The 21,014-nt window shown below is 44.0% G+C and overlaps 1 protein-coding gene across 3 annotated transcripts in view; it reads right to left on the bottom strand.

Moving 5' to 3' along the window:
* The window catches only part of abr (ABR activator of RhoGEF and GTPase), a 119,910-nt gene that overhangs the window by 48,213 nt on the left and 50,683 nt on the right, over positions 1-21,014 (bottom strand). For all 3 annotated transcript variants that reach the window (XM_023418241.2, XM_023418242.2, XM_087177131.1), the window contains exons 3-9: positions 16,226-16,324; positions 14,382-14,567; positions 9,142-9,249; positions 7,849-7,909; positions 2,870-2,922; positions 1,729-1,869; positions 952-1,073 (exon numbers count right to left, since the gene is read on the bottom strand). In XM_023418241.2, the coding sequence (XP_023274009.1) occupies positions 952-1,073; positions 1,729-1,869; positions 2,870-2,922; positions 7,849-7,909; positions 9,142-9,249; positions 14,382-14,567; positions 16,226-16,324 (770 nt within the window). The remainder of the gene's footprint in view (positions 1-951; positions 1,074-1,728; positions 1,870-2,869; positions 2,923-7,848; positions 7,910-9,141; positions 9,250-14,381; positions 14,568-16,225; positions 16,325-21,014) is intronic.

Below are 21,014 nucleotides of genomic sequence, written 5' to 3'. Positions count from 1 at the left end.
TCACTTTTCATATGTGAAGTTCTGTCCTTTCATCCAAAACTCAGTCTGTGACGTCAGGCTGGCTCTTTAGCAGCAAGGGTGGAGTATACAGGGTTTAAAGACAATGAGAAAACATTGTGTGGCAGTAAAGTCAATGTAAATGTGACTAATCCCAAAATGACAGAACAGAGATAATCATAGGATTCAATGGGATTAAGGATTTTCAGTGATTTAACCCGAGGTCACAGAGGTCTGGTTTGCTTTAACTGTGTGTGTGTGTGTGTGTGTGTGTGTGTGTGTGTGTAGCCGGTGAGATAACACTACAGACCATGTTAGCTTGATTTACAGGTCTGGTAATTACCGCAGCGCTGCGAGGGGCGGCTGCACGTGACACAGACAAATGTTGAATGTCGACCAAAATAAGATCCGAGTAGTCCGACAGCCGCCGCCTTCGTGCTGACGATGCAATCCTGTAAATGTGACAGCTAATCTAAGGACGTGTCAAGCTTTTAAATGTGGCATCACCCACACACACAGCCAGTGTGTTTGTGTCACCTCCCTGTACTTTCCCTCCATTTCAAAGAGATCCTGAAACACACCCTCTGCCAGTTCTTACACCTCTTTCTGAGGAACACACATCTCTCTTTTCACCATGAATATCTGCTGCTCTGCTCCACTCTATAAAACACCAGAGGCTAAATGCCAGCTTGTCTTTCTCTTACAGAGGCTTCAAAAAGCTTCCCTGCTTCACACAGCCAGCAACAGAGAGAGAGAGACAAGATCGTCTGCAGCGCCGGTGTCATTCGTTCTGTTTCACTGTCGGGGGCTGATGTGGAAAATGAATGACATATATAGATAGAAAGATGGAGAGGATAATCCGAAGAGAGTGGCTATTTAAAGGTATGCATTTGTCTCCTCTGTGGTAAATGTTTTGATAGTCTGGATGGGGGGGGGGCAGTAAAGTGGACTCACCCCACAGCCGTCTTCTTCATCTTGGCACAGAGCAGAAGATCCGTGAAGAGGAAGACGTGCCGTAGCTTCCTGGAGCTTTCTGACACCTCCACCAGGAAGCCATCCTTCACCAGCTGACGGGCCTACGAGAACACCTGATGTCAAGTCTTGTCATGTGCCACCGATGCAAACACAATGCTGATGAACTTGACTCAGCACTGATCAAACAGTGGTGAAATGGGAAGTCATGCGAGTGGATAACTGGACCCAGGGAGGAGGTGGTGGTATGAACAGGAAGAATGATTTTAAAAAGCAAAACCTTGTGCTTTAATTATATTAACACACATTCAACTGGCATAACGTGTTTTTATTTTATTTTGAAAGTGTTTTATGCTGAGCCTTAACATTCAATATCATATTCCAGGAGAGGTAAAGAAATGATTTGAACCGACCTCAGTCAAACAGAGTATTATACTGCGTATTAATATACAGCGTACTAATACTGGCTGCCTTTTCCCCTCCATCCAGGGTCAGCCTCTGCTTGCACCCTGACTTCAAAGTGAATGATCAGTTCATTAGGTCGTGATTTTTACTGCGTCAGCTAAGAAGGAAAGACCAGAGAGGACTGGGAAAAGACAACAGTGCCACCTCCTGCCATTATATTCGTTACAGTGTGTGGGCCTTCTCTAGTTATTAGTTGGTAATTAAAAGGTCACCTATGAATCATAACCTCATTCATACTAAGAGAAGATGTGATTCAGCCCTGAACACTGTAATCGCACAGATAATCCCACACACCTCTCCCTTGGGCGTGGTGACGGCGGTCCTGCGAGGGTCAATCTCCTCGTTGATGGAGGAGAGGAAGTTCTGAGATATCCGCAAGGCGTCCTGCAGGAGGGGGAAGTCCGGGTGGTCCTTGGGGGTGTGTTTCAGCAAGTCCTGAAACACAAGCACAAAAAAATGTAAGGTTATGTAGACACACGGTTACAGTCTGTGCTGTGATCACCCTGAAAGCACAGAGACAATTGTTGGTGCAATGATGTAAAAACATCTGTAACAACAACTAGTAAATTGTATTTTTCGATCGTTCCATTAAAGTAATTTTGATCTTATTCTGTATCTCATTAGAAACACTTTCTTATTTTCTAATAACTGAAAAAAAAAATTGTTTTTTTAAAATCCGTCCAAAAATAAGCAGAAGTTCTGATTTCGTTTCATGTTCGTAATCAGAACTGAACTGCTCCGTACGTACGCAGCACTGCAGTAATCTCTGCACATCTCATTTCCTTGCTTTTGTTGAAGCTGCTTTCATCAGTGTAGCAGGGTGATGAACACGACAGCCGACTTGAGAGGTTTGAGCTTCTCTCTTATTTCCAAAATGAACGCCGCCAGTTTTTTTTTTTTTTTTTTTTTTTTTGCCGCCTCTTAGTTAACATGAATGACAGGAACATGAACTTTGTAGAAACACACACACCGGCCTCAGATGCACTGGACATGTTGTTGTTCCGGGAGCTTTATGCAAACGCATTCATGCAATACACTCCTGAAACCTAACCGAGGCGTCTCGGCTTGCTTGATTGACAGTTTCCACTTTATTACTAATCATGCAAAGAGGTAGGCTTATTTAAACTGGAGGAGACTGAGATAAACAACAAGTTTCAGCACTTGGCTGCTGCGTGGTGTCGCAAATCAAGATTTAATTCAGGAGAGTTAAAATTTCATTCTGAAGGTGGGATTTACCATGAAGAATGTAGTGACTATCATAATGGCTATATCCTTTTAGTGCAGCCTGTTTATTCTGGTTAAAGTGTGTGTCAGCGAGAGGCATTTAAAAAAAATTTATTTTCTCATTTACTTCCATATATAAATATATATTGTTTTTTTGTTATTTGCATGAATTGATCCTTTAAAGCCGTGTAAGTGCCGGCTGTGTACTCACATGAAGGACCAGGGTGCTTCTGGTGACACGGTCAATCGGCTTATAAAGGAGAGCTGCAGGGAGAGAAGAGCAGGAATCTGAGTCAGTGTTGCACACACACACACAAACAGACACACACACACACATCAATACTCCCAGACACACACATTCATACAAAGGAGGTCACAGTTCACACAGCTCAGACATGGAGAAACACTCCCACTCAGCTCACACTGAGGTAAACACGGCACCTGCAGTCTGACAGATGATGACTCCTAGGCTGACATTCAACTTAATAACAGCAAGCATCCACACTGCTGAATTGTTCTTCAGTAAGACATGCAGCCGATCCCCGACCTTTGACCTCCCTATGCACGTGAAATGACAGCTTCCATGTGGGGATCACATGACTGTTATTTTAAAAACTCTGACTGTGTGTTTGTGTGAGGTTCTGTAGAGTGGAGGTGGGGGAATGCAGCAGTTTGTTACTGCACAGTGAAGGGATGGACACACACACACACACACACACACACACACACACACACACACACACACACACACACACACACACAGGTCTGTCGGCAGGCTGCTTAACATGCAGTCCATCTCCAGGGTTGATGCTTCAGCCTCCTATTGGTTCCTCAGCAGTTTGCTTTCTCTGCATCTTTATGCTGCTACTAGGTAAACTACAGCCGGCCCACACACTGTACGAGGAGGGAGTCAAACACATGCACCAACATACACAGCACTAATTTATGCACGTATCTATAAAAAAGTGCAACAAGACAGACACGTGCCCACACGCCACCGTTCCTGTGTCCAAGTCACAGTTTAAATCTGCACCACCGCATTTGGCTGGTTTCCCCTGGGACGCCTTTGCCTTTTCTGAGGGAGTGTGAACAGCAGCAGGTCTGACATACATGACAGCTCGAGGTGAGAAACTCCCACAGAGATATGACGGAGGGAAAGATCGGGAGAAAATGGAAAAAAATGACAGAGGGGAGATAGACGTCAGGCAGGACCCCCAGGGAGAAAGAAATAAGAAGCAAACGCACATAGATGTAAAGATGAGACGGGGGGGTGAGAGGACTTTTATTCTGGGTTTCTTCTGTCAGAACCAGCAGTTGTGTGATGAAATGCCAAAAACGTCTCAAGGTCTCAAAATAATAACGCCATTACTGTCGCCAGGCATTGTAAAAAAAAAAAAAAAAAAAAAAAAAAAGAAAAAAAAAAGGTATAATAACGTCACCCTGCACGTATGCGCAAAAATAAATGAAGTAAAGGTATGTGCTGAACACAAACCTGACTCACAAGGGCATACAGATTTAGAAAGCAGCTGAGGACGTTCCACTCGGTGATCAAGCTAATCTCCATTTATTACAGTGAAGATTGCAGCCTTAAAGCAGCTGATCTCAAACCTGAAGGGCAGAGGGGCCGGCCGGCTGAAACAGGGAGAGGGGATGTGGCTTCTGTATGCAGCGCAGGTCGTCCACAGCGCTCTGCTCACAGAGAGGCAGAAACTCAGCTACACTTCCCCTCCAATGTTACACTTATCTGTTTAAACCATTGAACATCGCTCCCTTCTGTTGCGGGCCACTAGTGTTACATTATCTCTCTGTTCTTCTTCTCCCCTTTGTACTCTCACTTTAAAGTGTTAATTCTCCTTTCTTCTCCATCTAGTATGAGAAATGAAAGGGCAAGAGCAGAAACCTACAGGGAGCATGTTCAGATGGACTAATAGAGCTCGTCATATTAAACTTTACACACTCACATATACATACATACATGCTCAGCCACTATGAGACCAAAGAGAATCTTGGAGAAGGCCTCGCTGATGCACTTTGAAGTCTCTCCACCCTCCGGTCATTAATAATGCGGCCTCCATCAATGGTCGCGGCTCAGTGAACTAATACTTCTACCTCCTGGAGGATTTACTACAGGACCTGCTCTGACTGCAGGGGCGCTGAGCGCCATTATGTGTGTGAGCGGCTTCGTATTCACCTCGAGTAGAGGTGCTTCAGGAAAGTTTAGGTGACTTTGGATACAAAACAAGCATCGGATGTCAGCGCAGCACAGATCAGTACATCTGCAGTGTGTTAGCCGTCAGTAGAAGGCAGTCCATCAGCTGTATTGATTATTTATGCCCCATGTTGAGATGTATGTCTGAAATATTGATGCACCTCAGTTCCATCTGTAAACAATCGTTTTTAGCTGCTAAAATTCATTCATGAACATTCATAAACATTCATGGTCCTCATCCTCCGAGTCTGTTCAGTCACAAAACGGTTACAGAAACCTGGGAAACAAACACCTTTTACACCTGAACAACCTGGTTCATTCTTTACTTTTCTCTTTTCTCTTTTTCTGTACATGACGTTACTGTTACATGTGCAGAGACATGAATAATCAGAATACTTGATGTTCCAGGGAAACATCACTTCCTGATTAACGAGCACGGAAGTGCGTCTGCTGTATCAATGCAGGATAATTGCAGGATGATTTTCCAGCTGCACATTTTTTTAATAGCACTGTCGCCTCACAGCAACAAGGCTCTGGGTTCGAACCCTTTCTGCGTGGCGTTTGTATGTTCTCCCTGCGCCTGCGTGGGTTCTCTCCAGGTTCTCCAGCTACTTCCCGCAGTGCAAAGACGTGCACATTGGGTTAATTGGGAACTCTGAACTGCCCATAGAAGTGAATGTGAGTGTGACTGGTTGTTCGTCTCTACATGTCAGCCTTGTGATAGACTGGTGACCTGTCCAGGGTGAGCCCCGCCCTCGCCCAGTGTCAGCTGGGATTGGCTCCAACCCCCCGCGAGCCTTTATGAATAAGCGGGATGGATAATGGATGGAGATTTTTACTTATGTGTATTTTACAAACTAGGAGCAAAGTTCAGTGGGAGTCAGAAGAAGAGAGGAAGAGAAGACAGAGGGAGGGGGATTATTGGAAGTCGATGACCTGTCACAGCGAGGCGCCTTTGATTGGTCCGGTTCTCAAGGTCGCCTTGATGACTTGGCTGACAGTTCATCTTTGCTAACGAGGGGATAGACCATGTGGGCGAAGCCTTTGAACGAGCACAACACACGGACCGCTCGCGGTCTACAGCTAGGACACCGGCGCCGCCAGCTTTCAGCTCTCACTATCTGGCAAGACATTCAGCTCGCGATGCCAGGCGTGAGCCGTGAAGGAGGGCGAGGAGGACAGACCGAGACCGATAGGAGGGAAAATAAAGAGGGCAGAATGATAGACAGAGAGAGGGCATACAAGGATTAAGTAAAAGAGAGCAAATGGCAGCGGTGTGGAGCAAGTCCCAATTTACATGTAAAACAGGGTGTCAGATGTTTGATTTAGTACTCGTGTTGCTATTTGCATCCATTCATTAGGAGGTGTCAGGCAGATGAAACAGCAAGCGTTATTATATGTAAACAACCCTGACAAATTGATTTATTCCAATAAAGAAAACACACAAAAGCACACGTCAGCTCGTTTGGCTGCGGTCCAGTTAAATCCTGTGGAAGGCAAGAAGGATGGAGGGATGAGCGCAGGCAAGGAAGGCAGGTTTAAAGAAAGCTAGAAAGCATGAGAAAAGAATTATGGGGCGAATAGAAAGAGGAAGAGTCGTAGTTGGTAGTTTCAGAGCTGAGGTGGAGAAACCCCTCGACTGCCTCGTCAGGTAATTAAGGAACTGCAATGCAAACAGTAATCAAAGCCACTCACCCGTGTCCTGGCTGTGGTATGAAACTAGTTTCATGCTACTCAACTACCACAGTGAAGCAGACAAATGATATAGTCATCTCAGACGATATAGTGTCGTCTCAGGAGTAAAGGGTGAGAGAAGAATGCTGTTGAGTGTTCCTCATTTACGACGCATAAATTAACAGAGACATCACAGGTACATGCTACTGAAAACTGACACACACATGAACACACACACACACACACACACACACACACACACACACACACACACACACACAGGCTCCCTCAGCCTGACAAAGCCGCACCATTTGCTCATCATGTTTATTTATCATTGCATATTTGTACAGCCGACAGTTTCCCTCTGTCCCCTGCAGCACGAGGTCTGGCTCCTGGTTTAGTTGAGCGAGATGCCAGCAGAGCACCGGCATGTACGAGCTCCCTAATACAATCACAAACAGATCAGACTTGTTCCAATCCTCAGGTGATAAGTATTCTCTATGAGGAGCAGCCCGGAGCGCCGAGTCCTTGCACTCAGACTAAACGTGGTTTGCTTTTAAACAGACACACACAGATAGAAGATGCCGTCCCGGCGAGCCACATATTCCAGAGGACCATCATCACTCAGCGACCACACAAAATCTCTGACGCTTCAAAGAAACTAATTTTATCACTGCCATTACGTGGGTGTATGTACAGCACATACATGTACAGAAACAGGTAAAGGTCAGAAATCACCGGCAAGCAGACAGCACCATCACATAACGAGCATCAGAAAACATCAGTTACATATCAGCCAGTATCCCAAATCAATATCTGACAGCTTATCAATAAGTGTCCAAACTTCACAGCAAACACACTGCACCTAACATTATTCTCTAACAGCATTCAAGTTGCCCCAAAGCAAACGGCGGCAGCTCGTATCATGCAGTCGTTACCGTATGTGCAGTTACAACACAGTCTGAGGACCAGAAGCACCTCCATATCCCTCCTCTCCTCTCTCTGTTCTCCTGCTCACTGCCTCCTCTCTCCGGCAGAGAGAGAGAGAGACAGAGAGGGGGGGTGGGGGGCAGAGAGAGAGAAAGAGGGAGGGAGGGAGGGAGGGAGGGAGGGAGAGCAAAAGTGTGTGTGTGCTCACACAAGCGCCAGTTTGCCTCCCAAAGCCCACCACTGCATACACAAGTAGAAGGGGCAGGACTGAAGTCTTAAAGCACCAACACATCCAAGACAGACGAACATACACACTCATACAGACACACACACACACAGGCACACACACGCACGCACACACACAAACACAAACTTACCCTCCATTGAAATAGTTGTGGTACAATCTTTGGAGTCTTTAGGACCTTTTACCTTGAGGTTCTGAAAGAAGAGTGGAACAATCAATTTGATTCATTAATACACACAACCATGCTCTCGCTCCCACACACACACACACACACACACACACACACACACACACACACACACACACACACACACACACACAGAACACTGCTCTGTACTTGCTAGGCTGAAGCTGGCAGAACTAATGAAAAAGTATTGGGTGACTGCAGCAGACTGAGGCAGCTGAAGGAGGCTGGACAATGCAAACTTCAGAAAGTTTTGTTTTCAGCCACCGACACACCCTCACAGCCTGACAGCAAAATGATATTAATTATTAATGTTATTAATGTTTTGATGAAACACCCCTAAAACTCTTGTTGTAGTAGTTTTCTCTGCTGTACTCAGACTGGTGTTACGTCCGGGCGTCCTTTTGAAAATGACCATATATCAATATAAGTTTATATTAATGCAACTCTAAAGCAGGAATAACACTGGGTGGTAAGAGGATCAAAACAGGAAATGGAAGATCTTAAGGCGGGTTTGCTCCAAAGTTTAAATGGTATGTAGATACAGGTCGGCGGTGGCTAATACAGTACCACAGGTTCAAATACTCTGAGATCCCAGCATCCACCTTGCTGCGACTGTGTGATGACGTACAGTAGACTTATGGTCACCCAAACCCTCTCATGTGAATTACACTGCTCCTCTAATAAGTTTAAATGTGCATCATGTTGTAACATTGATATATCTGTTAATTGTGTTTTAAAGTAGTGTTCCTCAAAATAGGACGACATTTCCCATAAACAGTCGCTTCCTGTCGAAAAGAGGATGTTCCGACTCGCCTCTCTTCCCCTATTTACTGCCGTTCCATGTGGGTTTGTTTTTCTTCCCCGCTTTATTGAAGAGGATTTAACGTGACACCTGAGACCGGTCGAGGGATTAGTCTTTTGTCTAATGAATTCACTATTATGTAGGAGAACCAGGGGAGGAAAGTGAAATACAGTCACTGATTTTATTCTGGTTTGCCTTCCTCTGCAGACATTTGAGACGGAGAGCATCAATATTAAACCCAATGGCAGACAATTAATATATAGTATAGAGATGACACTCTACCATCTCCTCAGCAACTGTTGTGTTGGTGGTAATTATGCTAATGACTAAAACTTGATCTCTCCAAATCTACACCACTACTATTCAGACATGTTCTCCTCACATCCCTCCGTCCGCTCTCCGAGTCTCTCATCATCATCATCTTATCATGAACTCACCTCAGATATCTTCTGGAACTGGCTGTTGGCTTGGCTGCATTTCTCTGCCGTCTCTAGCGCCACCTTGTAGTTGTCCACAAAGGCTTTGTACACACCCAGCTGACTGGCCTGGGTCACATGACAAGAGACGGAATAAGGGACGTTAGTTAATGTGCAGGAGAAATGGAGTGAGTAAAACAATGTATTCACCTTTAGCATTCATTAGCACCTCCATACCTCTGCATGTCACACAACTATATTAAAATTCATACACAGCCCTGGTAGATGAGATGATATGATATGATATTCTATTCCCATCATAATTTTGCCTTAAGTGGATAGTTGAAAAGAGAGCGGCGTTCCCTCCTTTGCTCTCTCAGCATACACCCTCACACACACACACACACCCACAGTTACACATGCAGCACAGCATTGTCAGTGAACAAAAGCTAATCACATTCCCATGATGCCACTCCACTGGTGGCTCTGTGCAGTCCCCCTGATTGAAACAGAGTCACTTTCTCTTTTCTCTTCCCTTTCATTAACAGCCCCTCTCTGCAGCACTGTATGAGCATTGTAACAAGCTGCAGACCAGCAGTGCATGAATATGCATCCTGCTACAGCTCTGCTTGAATGGCTGGGCTGAAGAGCTGAATGCGTCCCATTAAAGCAACCAAATTAGATTGAGCTGAAAAGAGTGAATGAGTAAGACTTGTTACTTTTCTTCTTCAATCCCCCTCCTCCTGCTCTTTTTTCGTTTCCTCTCCTTCCAGTTCCTCTCAGAGTCGGCCTCAAGAGAGAAGCTGTGAGGGAATCACCCAGTTTCATTTGACATTTAAAACACATTGTGGATCAATACGTTTTTAGTAAGAACAGATGATGGTGACGATAAAACAAATAGCCAACAGATATTTCTGGATAGAGTCACAATTCTGACACAAAAGTTGAGCCACATAATGACTTAAATAGACAAGAGGTCAGACAAACAAGCGTCTGTGCATGACCTCATCATAACTGCCGACTTCATTATATCAAACCAAAACCTTGGATGGAAGAGAGAAACCACAACGTACGATCACTGAATCTCTAAAGATAGACTTTTTCACTTGGCAGCTTGGCTGGAAAGTACAAACCGAGCAGAATGACGTGATCGTGGTGTTTCATCAGTCCATCACGTTGTTTGGACAAACTGTGACCGGTGTGAAACCCCTCAAGCTCTGTCCCTCACAGAGACGCAGGACTTTGAGCTACGCTCCGAATATAGAGCCTGCACTTCAAACAACAAGAGCTCAGGTCAAAGTGGTGGGCGGGAAAACAACAAACAGAAAGAGAGCGGGCTCAGCATTACAATGATGACTAGAAACCGAAACTTACTTTCTGGATCAAAATGCCCGTCTGACGTGTTGAACAGCAGGAAGCTGCAGTCCAAACTATATATGAAATATCTAAATACCTTGTGCATACAGGCCTGAGTGTAACATATAACACCTGTTTTGAATTATTATTTTAGAGAACAGAGTATCTGCTGTTATCACAGTTTATATGGTTCAGATCTGTTAAAGAAAAAAAACACAAACACAGTAAAGAAACGTTTAAACAGACATTTCACATCAGTGCAATGAATACTGAGCAATTAGCAGTATCTATATCCTGCATGTGTGAAATCCCAGTATATAATCAGGACATCGGACACGCATCTTTCTCTGTCGTCTCCAACAAGCCGTAGCTCCTCCTGTTGCTGAAACACACTCTACACGTCTTTACACCCGTTGGTCTTTAACACTCAAACCCAGAAAGCCATGCACATGACTAGTGAGATATGACTGCAGTATAGTAGTATAATCACACCATGAGGACTTCACTGCACTACTCACTCTCAGATGATGTAATGACTAGCATCTCAGTGTCACTTAGACATAAATACAAATCTCAAAGATAGATGATCCTCACCCAGAATGGGTTGAATTAAACCGCCAACACTGTGATATCTCCTCATCATGACTTTATCATGAATAACATACAATACTCTAGTAAAAAAACCTGGACAGCAGAACTCTGGGTCCTGAGGACAAGACAGAGTCCTTAGACATGCTAACCTTTCTGTGAGGCTGGATTTAGCCACAGAAATGCTTTGAGCTAAATGCTAAAAAAAATGCCTGGTGTTGCTGGAGGAACCAGAGTCCGTCAGCATTATCCTCTTGGGACCATGAATGTCTGTGTAAAATTTCATTGTAGTCTGACCAACAGTTCTTGAGGTATTTTAGTCTGGACCAGCTGACTGACATCGGCATCACAGAGCCATCACTACTAGCATGTCTACAAAGGTAACGAGCAGTTACCCACGATACTACAGTTATAATTAGCCTTAAGAGATGGAGGCATGTCTACAGAAACGCATTTATTTATCCAAAATTCTCCTAAGAACCAGGACTGTTCCCTGATTAGACCCTCCCCACTTCATGCCTCCAGGGACTTGGATAATTTGGTGCAGTCCTGGCAGACACAGGATGCAGCTGAGCCCTTCTCTTGACTGAAAAAGGTGAGAAAAAGTTGGAACTGTGGTTGGCTTCTATCCTGCGTCTGCCGCTTTTGTAGCTCTGTCCCACTGTGTTGCTCCAGCGGCCTCCATGCTGCTGACGAGGAGCAGCAGGGAGCGGAGCGGCTAATTACACTGCCATCTGTACTCTCACACTGTCACTCTGACTAAATGTTTAGCTGCCACATGACATGCTCATGAACGCACATATACGCAGCACAGATGGGAGCTGATGACTACACTAATAGGTGTCACTTGGTGGTGTATCTCGTGGGGTCCCCACAGAGGAGGGGCCCGGGAGGACGCACTTGAACTACTAAAAGAATCATATTTCTACACCAGAGCTCTGCTCAGTTTCTCTGCCACTAAACATAAGCTCACGAGCGCATCGCTAATCAATGTGCCTGAGCTGCTGACACATCTTCCCCTCTGAATGTTTAGTAGAATCTTAAATAAATGTTTCATTAAATCCTGTTACCAAATGCTGACAGATCAACATTTAATATGAATGCTGGCCCTCCATAGGAATGCTCTCCCAGCTGGCCTGTAGATGCAGGGATTACTGTGTCCAAACTTGAATAAATATTTTGAGTTAACACAACCTTATTTATACCCACAGAATAAAACCAGAAATTGCATTCTTTGAGTCATAGTGGGTTACTGCTAATAACAATATTTTCATAAGCCAAAATACAACTGAAACTTTGTGAGATGTTGAAAACCAAAAGTGAAAGATGTCAACAAACCAGGTTTCATATCAGAATAAGATCGACATCCTCACCAGTTTCCTCATAATCATGGCCTGAGATTCTCTCAGTCATTCTAGTAGAGTTGTTAAGTTTAAAACCAAAAGGTTGCATGTACACGTAGCTTTACACGAGCCACGAGAACAATATGACACCTCGATTTTATCCAGGAATATGTAGTCAAACACTGATAATGAGATCAGGCCTACAGTCTACTGTTTGTCGTTCCACTTTTAAAAAGCCTAAGATCTTGTCCGTTGCACGGATATGAGGTCTGCTTCTCCGTAACTTAATCAGTCACTTAGTAAACCTACTTCCGGTTCTAAATTAAACCTACCAGCCCACAGACAAAAACACTGAATCATTGACAACAGAGCCAGAGCTGTTTTACAACTTCAGACGATATCTACTCTTTTTTAAAAGACTAAAATAGACGCCAAAGTCGTAGTTGTGAGGTGTTTATTTGTCTGAGCTGGCATGACACTTTACTCTTGTCCTCTAGTCAAAACAACAATGTGCTCATGTCTTGGCAAAATGTCACAGGGTCTTTCATAATTGGACGTCTGATTCATTCACAGCTCATTTGCAAGAATAAATCGCATCTCCTGAGATCCAAAAACATGGCCGGAAACTAAAGGTGGGACATGTTTAATCATTAATTCAGTTATTCACCTTTAGCTGGCTGCTGATGGAGTTTAACTATCATGTGTTTTCATTTATTCCAGTTAAGTCCTCCATTATTCATGGCAAGTTGGCTCTTTCTTAGTTTAGGTCTTTTGACAATACTATTATTTGACACTACAGCAGTTACAGTGTCTTTCAGCTACAGTTTTCACATGGCATTACAATGATGCCAGAGGAAGTAACGATGAGTTCATTGACCATTATCTTTTAAAAATCTATCGTAAAAATGAGGCAATGAAAGTCATGGTAATGACACTCGAGAGAAGAGAGAAATTTGAACACACCATGTAAATGTTCGACCTTGTCAACAGCAACAGCATGATAATAATCATTGGTTTTTTCTCTACTTGTGGATTTTCTCTGGTTTTCTGAGGCTCCCAGCTTTAGAGCCAAACCCTGCTGTTACTGTCAGGTGGAGTTGGAGCAGCTCTCTGCCACTAAATAGAGTGTTTGTTTTTCCGTCTAGTTTCCAGTCCAGGAAAATTATGAACCATAATATTCTGTTGCTGCCTGCCCACAGTGGGACGCACTCAGGGCGAACTAACAGCACACAGTGTGCCAGGGTTTATTTACCTCCATCACACCAGCCACACTGCTGCTCGCACCACCACATGAAATTCAAATTGGCCACTGAAATTAACAATTTTTACTGATGACTGCATTTGGATTTTACACACTAAATGTCATTACCTTGTCAATGAAATTTCTATCTGGATTTATTTTTCCTACCAGAGGTCCAGTTTGACATCTCAGTCCAAAGTCTCTGTTGCAACACGTTGCATCAGCTTGTCTACAGTATGTCAAACATACACACTGTACAGTATATGTAAGAAGCCCTGTTCAGATTATTGTATCCTCTCTGCAAAGCTCACGTTAAGACGTCTATACACACACACACATACACACACACACACACACACACACCCACACACACCCAGATGTTATCATGGATAAGACTTTAATTAATTTCCTGGAGACTAACCCTAACCCCGACACTGACCTCTGACTCGAACATCAGCTTTTTCCAAATTAGGACATGACCTTTGTCCTCAATTGGACAAGCCATCTTCAATTAACTGGTCTTTAGTCTGACATTTGTCCCCAATGTTATGACAGAACCCCCCCCCACACACACACACACACACACACACAAACACACACAAACACAGTTATGCGCACATAGTCTAATTTAGAAAGGTGACTCTCGGAGCACAAACAGTGAGAATACACTGTAAATCTACAGCCGTGCACCCTGCAGCCGATGGAGGGGTGAAAAAAGCCCACGTCAGACTCACCAGCTTCTGGAACAAATGTCCCACAGTGACCTTCTCGTCCCACTGCTGGATGTTGGGTAAGAGGGCGTCGTAGAACTCCTTGTGGATCTCGAAGATGTCCTGGATTTTGTAGAAGATGGTCTCTATCTGCTGGATGGTCAGCACGGGCTGGGAGGTTGTGGCTGTGGCTTTCAGAGGACGCATGGGCTGGAAAATCAGGGTTAGGGTTAGCCAAGGACCAATCACAGATAACGATTCAGATGTAAAATAAACGTATCAAGAACTGGAAAGCTAGGCAGCGCATGACATAAAATATGTTCATACAGCATTTTACTATGTCATGAAGTTTATTTTAAACTCTAATCTCATTTCAGAACAGGCTGCGAGTACAATCCAGGGAAGTTAATTGGCCAATCGGTGGCCTAATTGGGTCAAAAAAAAAAAAAAGAAAAGAAAAGTTTCTGAACTGGCGATGTGTCACACAGAGATAAGGATGCAATCTTAGCCTCTCTGCTCAGTAATTGGGTGACCCTCTTCTGTGCTGTGCTGTGTCTGACCAGTCAGATTTCATAGCAGCTCTCCCAGCTCAGTTAATCATAGATATGTGTGGAGTGGGCATGGTGGGGGGGCGGGGGGCTGAATAACAGTGAAAACATAAAGGCTTTCACGTCATGGAAGCAAAAGTCCTCCAGAGATGATGATGAGTCATTCTCCCACTGATTGCAGGGGTTGTATGACGGCTAATCAGACAGGCCGGCTCATTTAAAAGCACCGACAATGACTGCAGACAGTCGACGCCCCCTGCATGGTCCACATGTGATGGCACAGCTGCCGGCTGAAGAGCCCTCATCCGGCTTGACAAATGTGTTTAGATAGATGAATGGATTTGCAGACTGGTTACCCTCATAAAGTTCTATCTTCATCTCTATTTCCACACAGCAAACTCTCAATACACACATCTACAGCACAGAAGTTGTATTAAACCTTTCGCAGGTGAGAAGGCCTCTGACCCTCAGATATCATCAGTCTTTCTCGATTTTGTCGAATGCACCACCATAACCTTTAGCGACCAGAGATGACATTTAGGATTACTAATGCACATGAGCTGCTTGTGACTGTGTTAGGGTTGTTGACTAATCCTGCAGTCTTGCCTTTAATTTGGCAGAGTAAGCTAAAATCTGTCAAATATACTGTATATAGAAAAATTTATATTTAAGTGTGATCACACCTTGTGTTTTTAGACATTCTCTCAATGACTGAGGAAGTAGAGAGGGACAGGAACAAAGTCTTTTTTGGCTGAATTGTAAAATGACTTGTGTTGTCAGTTGAAACAGAGGGAACTGAAACACAGTATTATTGCAGTCTTTTGTTAATCTCATTGACTGTATACTAACAACTGCTTTTTCTGCAGGTTTCTACTGTAAGTGGTGTGTAACTAAACAAATTTTCAGTGTTGCTTAATGCTGCATTCGATATCAAACTGACTACATGTCAGTCAGAGTGCAGTGAGCGGCTGACAGCGGCAGGATATGACAGAGGCTGCGCATGGGGAAGCATGTTAATGTTAGTGCTTCAGGAAACTGCAGTGACTGTGGTCCTGCTCTAAGTTTGACCATTAACCACAAAAAGTGCTCCAGTAGTTCAAAGGGGCTTGCACCAAATGACACAGCAACAACTGACACAGCGGCAGCAACGAAATGCAAATGCTGCTACATGAACCTCGACACGGTGATCCAAAATATAAGAGAATTAGCCCGACAATGAAGAAATTATCTCCTTTAAACATCCACCGTCAAGGGCAGAGGAACATTTTTTGCATTGTGTGTGTGTGTGTGTGTGTGTGTGTGTGTGTGTGTGTCTCTCACCAGTAGCAGGGCCTCCAGCTGGTTAATGTAAATCTCCTCGCTGGCCAAGAAACCAGACAGCACCAGTTTCTTCATTTCCAGCCCCTTCTCTGTGTCTCCCTGCAAGATAAAACAGATCTGACTGTAATAATGATACATACAGTAATATATCACACACACACACACACACACACACACACACACACACACACACACACACACACACACATAAACCAAAGATCCTTTTCTGACATATTTGTTCCCACATTTTATTTCTAACTAATTCCACACCATGACTCAAGCTCCTTTCCTGCATGATCCCACTGCAGTTACCACATCAGGTAAACGTGATAATATACACACATCCACAGTGTGTAGGAATGAGCAGCAGCTGTGTGAATTGGGCGTCTGCGCTCATCTAAAAACATCTAAATGGCTTGTTTCCTCTGTGGCAAGTCTTACACCAAGCGCTCTCAGACAGTTATTTATTTTCATTCTGACTTCAATATCAGGAAAACCACCACCCTAATCATGTTTGAGAAACACGCCGGCGCAAAACAAGACTCACTTGTCTTTGATGCCTGTGCTGAGGAAAACACTAGTCTGAGCAGAAAAACTTTATGAGTAAAAGTGAGAAGTAACGAGCTGGAGAAGGTTAACTGAGGTGACATGTTTGACAGTCTTGCTTTTGATATTCTACATTATCACAGAATAAATCCATTAAATTCATTCATCCATCTTCGTGCTTATCCCTAATGAAGCAGGGTGAAGACTATCCCAGCATGCACTGGGCAGGAAGCAGTGGAACACATGAGACAGACAAGTCAGACTTTCATTCACATCTTTGGGAATTTAATCCTCATCTACATGTCACACACTCTCCTATTGTTGGTGTCAACATGGACCATAAACCTCATGTAGTTTAAACACAGACAAAAGTGTCTGTATCATAAACTGGATTATACGGCATTTCAAACGTTGAAGTTCTCACAAATAAATCAATTATAGATCAAGGATATTCACTACGGAAAAGAGCTATATAAATTATAAATGAACTGATTCTAGAGAACAGACTGTTTATCAAGTCAAGGGTGATAAAAGTGAAGGACTCGGCTGGATTCAAAACTTTGTTCGTCATGTTTGAAGCCAAACACAGATTACTGCCTGAGAATTGACAGAAGCTGTTTGTGTTAAGATCTGACGGTGATGATCAAAGAAGCCAATTTTGTACTAACCCCTCAGTTTGCACGTAATACATTAAAGCAGATGTGTGCAGATGTGTGGAGTCAAACTGTGGGATTCTCTGGTGAATAATTTCAACATGTTCAGCCGTGATTCAATTTAAGGAAATGAATAGAGACCAAATGATTGGATGTTATGAACTTGCTTTGTTGTTTAATTCAAATTCATGTGTCTTCAAATGTTGTTGTAAGTACTGGCGGATCATCTGTGGTGGAGCATCTCTCTTTATTACTCAGTTAGAGACTAGTAATAATTAAGGGTCGTTTTAGATTGTAGCTTGTATTTTGTGTGGCATGTGTACAGCAAAGTATTAGATGATGAAACAAAAGTAAACCTCTCTTTGTTTTATGTATGAACATGAACTGTGCTGACGAACTGTGTCTGTGCAGAGCAGCACACACACTATTCCAGATGTTTGGTATCAACACCTGTGCCAGCTCCTCTCGTCAGAAAGCCTCGGTTATAATGGATTTCACACTGTGAGAAGGTGTGAAGATAATAACGCCGGTTACACACACTCACTGAGCACTTTATTAGCAAAACATGTAGCTCAGGAGCTTCGGTTAATGTCACACATCAGAGAGAGAAAATCATGTGATCTCCGTGAGTTTGACTGTGATTGTGGTTTGAATGTTTCTGAAGCTGCTGAAGTGAGTATGCGAGTTTTTACTCAGAATGAAGCCAAAATAAAAAAGACAAAGAAAACCATCCAGTGAGCGGCAGTTCTGACTGAAACACACTGTTGATGAGACATCAGAGGAGAATGGACAGACTTCCACTTCCTGTCACCAAGAACAGAAACCCGAGGCTGCAGTGGACTCAGACTGAGGGGAAGACTGGAAGAACGTAGCCTGGTCTGATGGATCTGGATTTGTGCTGAGGCAGCAGATGGTAGGGTCAGAGTTTGAATCCCTGTATCCAACCTGCCTTGTGTCAACAGTCCAAGTTGCAGGTGTGATGGTGTGCGGAAAGTTTTCTTGGCACACCTTGGGCCTTAATACTGATCGATCGGTCTGAATACCGAAGAGTTAGACCATGTGCTTCCCTTTAAGGCCACAGTGGACCATCTTCTAACCACGACTTCCAGCAGTATAATAAATCATGTCACAGAGGAAAAGTCGTCTTAAACTGGTTTAATTGCAGTCATGTCAACATTTTGTGAGGAACTACCCAGTATTAGTGTGGCGTTCCTAATGAAGTGCTCAGTGAGTGTATATAAAACAATGGTATATCAAATACCATGAGTGGCACCGAGCTGGAAACACTCAGCTCAGGTCTATTTATTCATGAAGCTTGTTAAAAAGAGTCAACCACACCAAGACAGACTTTCACTCTTTGCCCGCCGCTGCAGAGACACATCCTCAGCCTGACAGCAATAAACTGGAGAGTTTTAGTCCGGGTTACACAGAAGTGTCAGATATGTACTTCAAGGAAGGCCAAAGAAAGAGCCATGGGAGCAGAAAGGAAGATTAATTATTAACACAGCCAGATCCTCACAATGATATCAGCACTCCAGCTACGCCTGATAAGACAAGGAAGGAGCCATGACCTCATCGTTTTAACCCAATCATGACTGACGTCCACCTTCTGACACTGATGTTAGAGCAGAGATTTGGCAGAAACCATTCGATTTTCCCACGAATATTTTTATGATTGCAAACAGCCCATTAAGTATAAAATAGGCTCCATATTAAAATCCTGTGATGGATGTTGACGTAACAGTGAGAGTTTATAGTGAATCAGAAGCAGGGGCAGGTTCATGCCTCATGTTATTCACCTGTTCTTTTTTTAAATACAGTTGGTCACCTATACGCATCCATGCAAACATTAAACTGATGGAAATACATGTCAGTTCAAACAGTAACGGATCAGTAATCATCATTTTTCCAATTATTGAAAGAATTTATCGTCCCACAGATTTAGCAAGAAGGTCATTCTCTCCATACTCTGAACATCTGTCGCTATATCTATCCAGTCCGTCACTGTTTTAGTGTCACAACTTTGTTGCTGGCTGAAAACATTATCCATGACCGCTGGAGCTGGGCCGCTCCAAAATAAATGGAACCTGTCTCAACGATGGTGTTTCTTGAAGAAAATGAAAGGTCATTTTCCTGACTAGCAATTGAAACTGGAGATGAGTCACTTTCTTGAAACTCTTCGATATGCAAGTACTGCTGCAGTGCTCGCCACTTATTTTAAGCACCACAAACCAGATGCACGGCCACATCTTCAGACTTTTTTCTTCCTTCTAACAAATGCCATTGTGTTCTTGTTGAAATGCCAGATAAACTTTGTACAAGACTCCTGAGGTTTTTATGGTGGGAGATAAGATTCCAGATCAGTGTAGCTGCCCTGAAATGCACTTCATTGTCAAGTTAAACATGCAACAGCTCAAAGGCTCCGTGTGTTTGTTGGTGACGTGTTAAGCTTCAGCAACAAATATGTACCAGCAGGATGAAAAAAAAGACAGGACAGGAAGGGAAAAACTATTTTTTCCAGCAGCGGGAGTATTTTCCTTCTGCTGTACAAAGAGCTACTGTGTGGCGAGAGGGCAGGATGAGAAAGACACGGTCGGTGAAAGGATTTTTCCAACCTGCTCCTGTGTGCGCTCTTCTAAGTTTTGCTTCTCATACAGAAATACACTGGTAACAGAGCTGACATCAAGAGTGAGGCGGGCAGCTCTGCTTTCTGTCAATTCAACTACTGGGTGGAGTACACACACACACACACACACACACACACACACACACACACACGCTTGCAGCACAGATGGCTGAAAGGCACACGTAGCAGCACATGACGCCACATCGTGCCAACACACCAACAACACTTTCCACTTTGCTAGATTTATGCAAGACTTCAAGCCTGGTCACTGTGACAGAGTAGTTAAAGTGTCTACATGTGTGTGTGTGTGTGTGTGTGTGTTTGTCCCTGCATCCAGCTGTCCAGCCGCTGTCTCACCTTGAACTGTCTATGTCTCGGAGTGATGGGATCCAGCTCCCCATCTCCATAATCAAACACCTCCTCCTCCTCCTCCAGCACCCTGTCCAAGTAGCACAGCACCTCCTCCTCTTCCTCCTCCATGATTCTTCCTTTCTTTTTCCCTTTCCGTCTTCTTTCCCTCCTCTCCTCTTTCTGCCTGTGATTCCCCTCTTCAGGGCCTGCCTGGACACATCAGTGTTTTCCCTTCAGAACAAGTCGTCTGGACGCCGAGAGAGAGAAAGAGAGAGGACCCCGCCTACACAACCCCACCCCCTTCCTCTGCTGGGCTTCCTGGTGTGTGTCTGTGTGTTTTTGTGTGTGTGCGCGCCAATGTTCCCCCTCGGTCGATGAGGTCTGCCCTCCCTCTACAGCGGCCCCTCCCCTCACAACAAACGCTATCCAGCCACTTCCTTGCTGACTACACTGGCCATTTCTTTGCGTGCTTCACTGGGAAACTCGCTCTGCGTCTTTCTCTTTATTTCTTTCTTCCGTTTTCTTGAAGCAAAAGCAACTTCCTCATCGCACAAACAAACAGCTTCTCTCTCTCTCTCTCTCTCTCTCTCTCTCTCTCTCTCTCTCTCTCTCT

This window comes from Seriola lalandi, unplaced genomic scaffold (genome assembly GCF_002814215.2).
Source record: "Seriola lalandi dorsalis isolate HSWRI2012SDOR001 ecotype SW California unplaced genomic scaffold, Sedor1 jcf7180002054581, whole genome shotgun sequence".
In the NCBI taxonomy this organism is placed as follows: domain Eukaryota; kingdom Metazoa; phylum Chordata; class Actinopteri; order Carangiformes; family Carangidae; genus Seriola; species Seriola lalandi.
The sequence above is the reverse complement of the archived record's forward strand: the minus strand, read 5'-3'. Positions and strand labels throughout refer to the sequence as shown.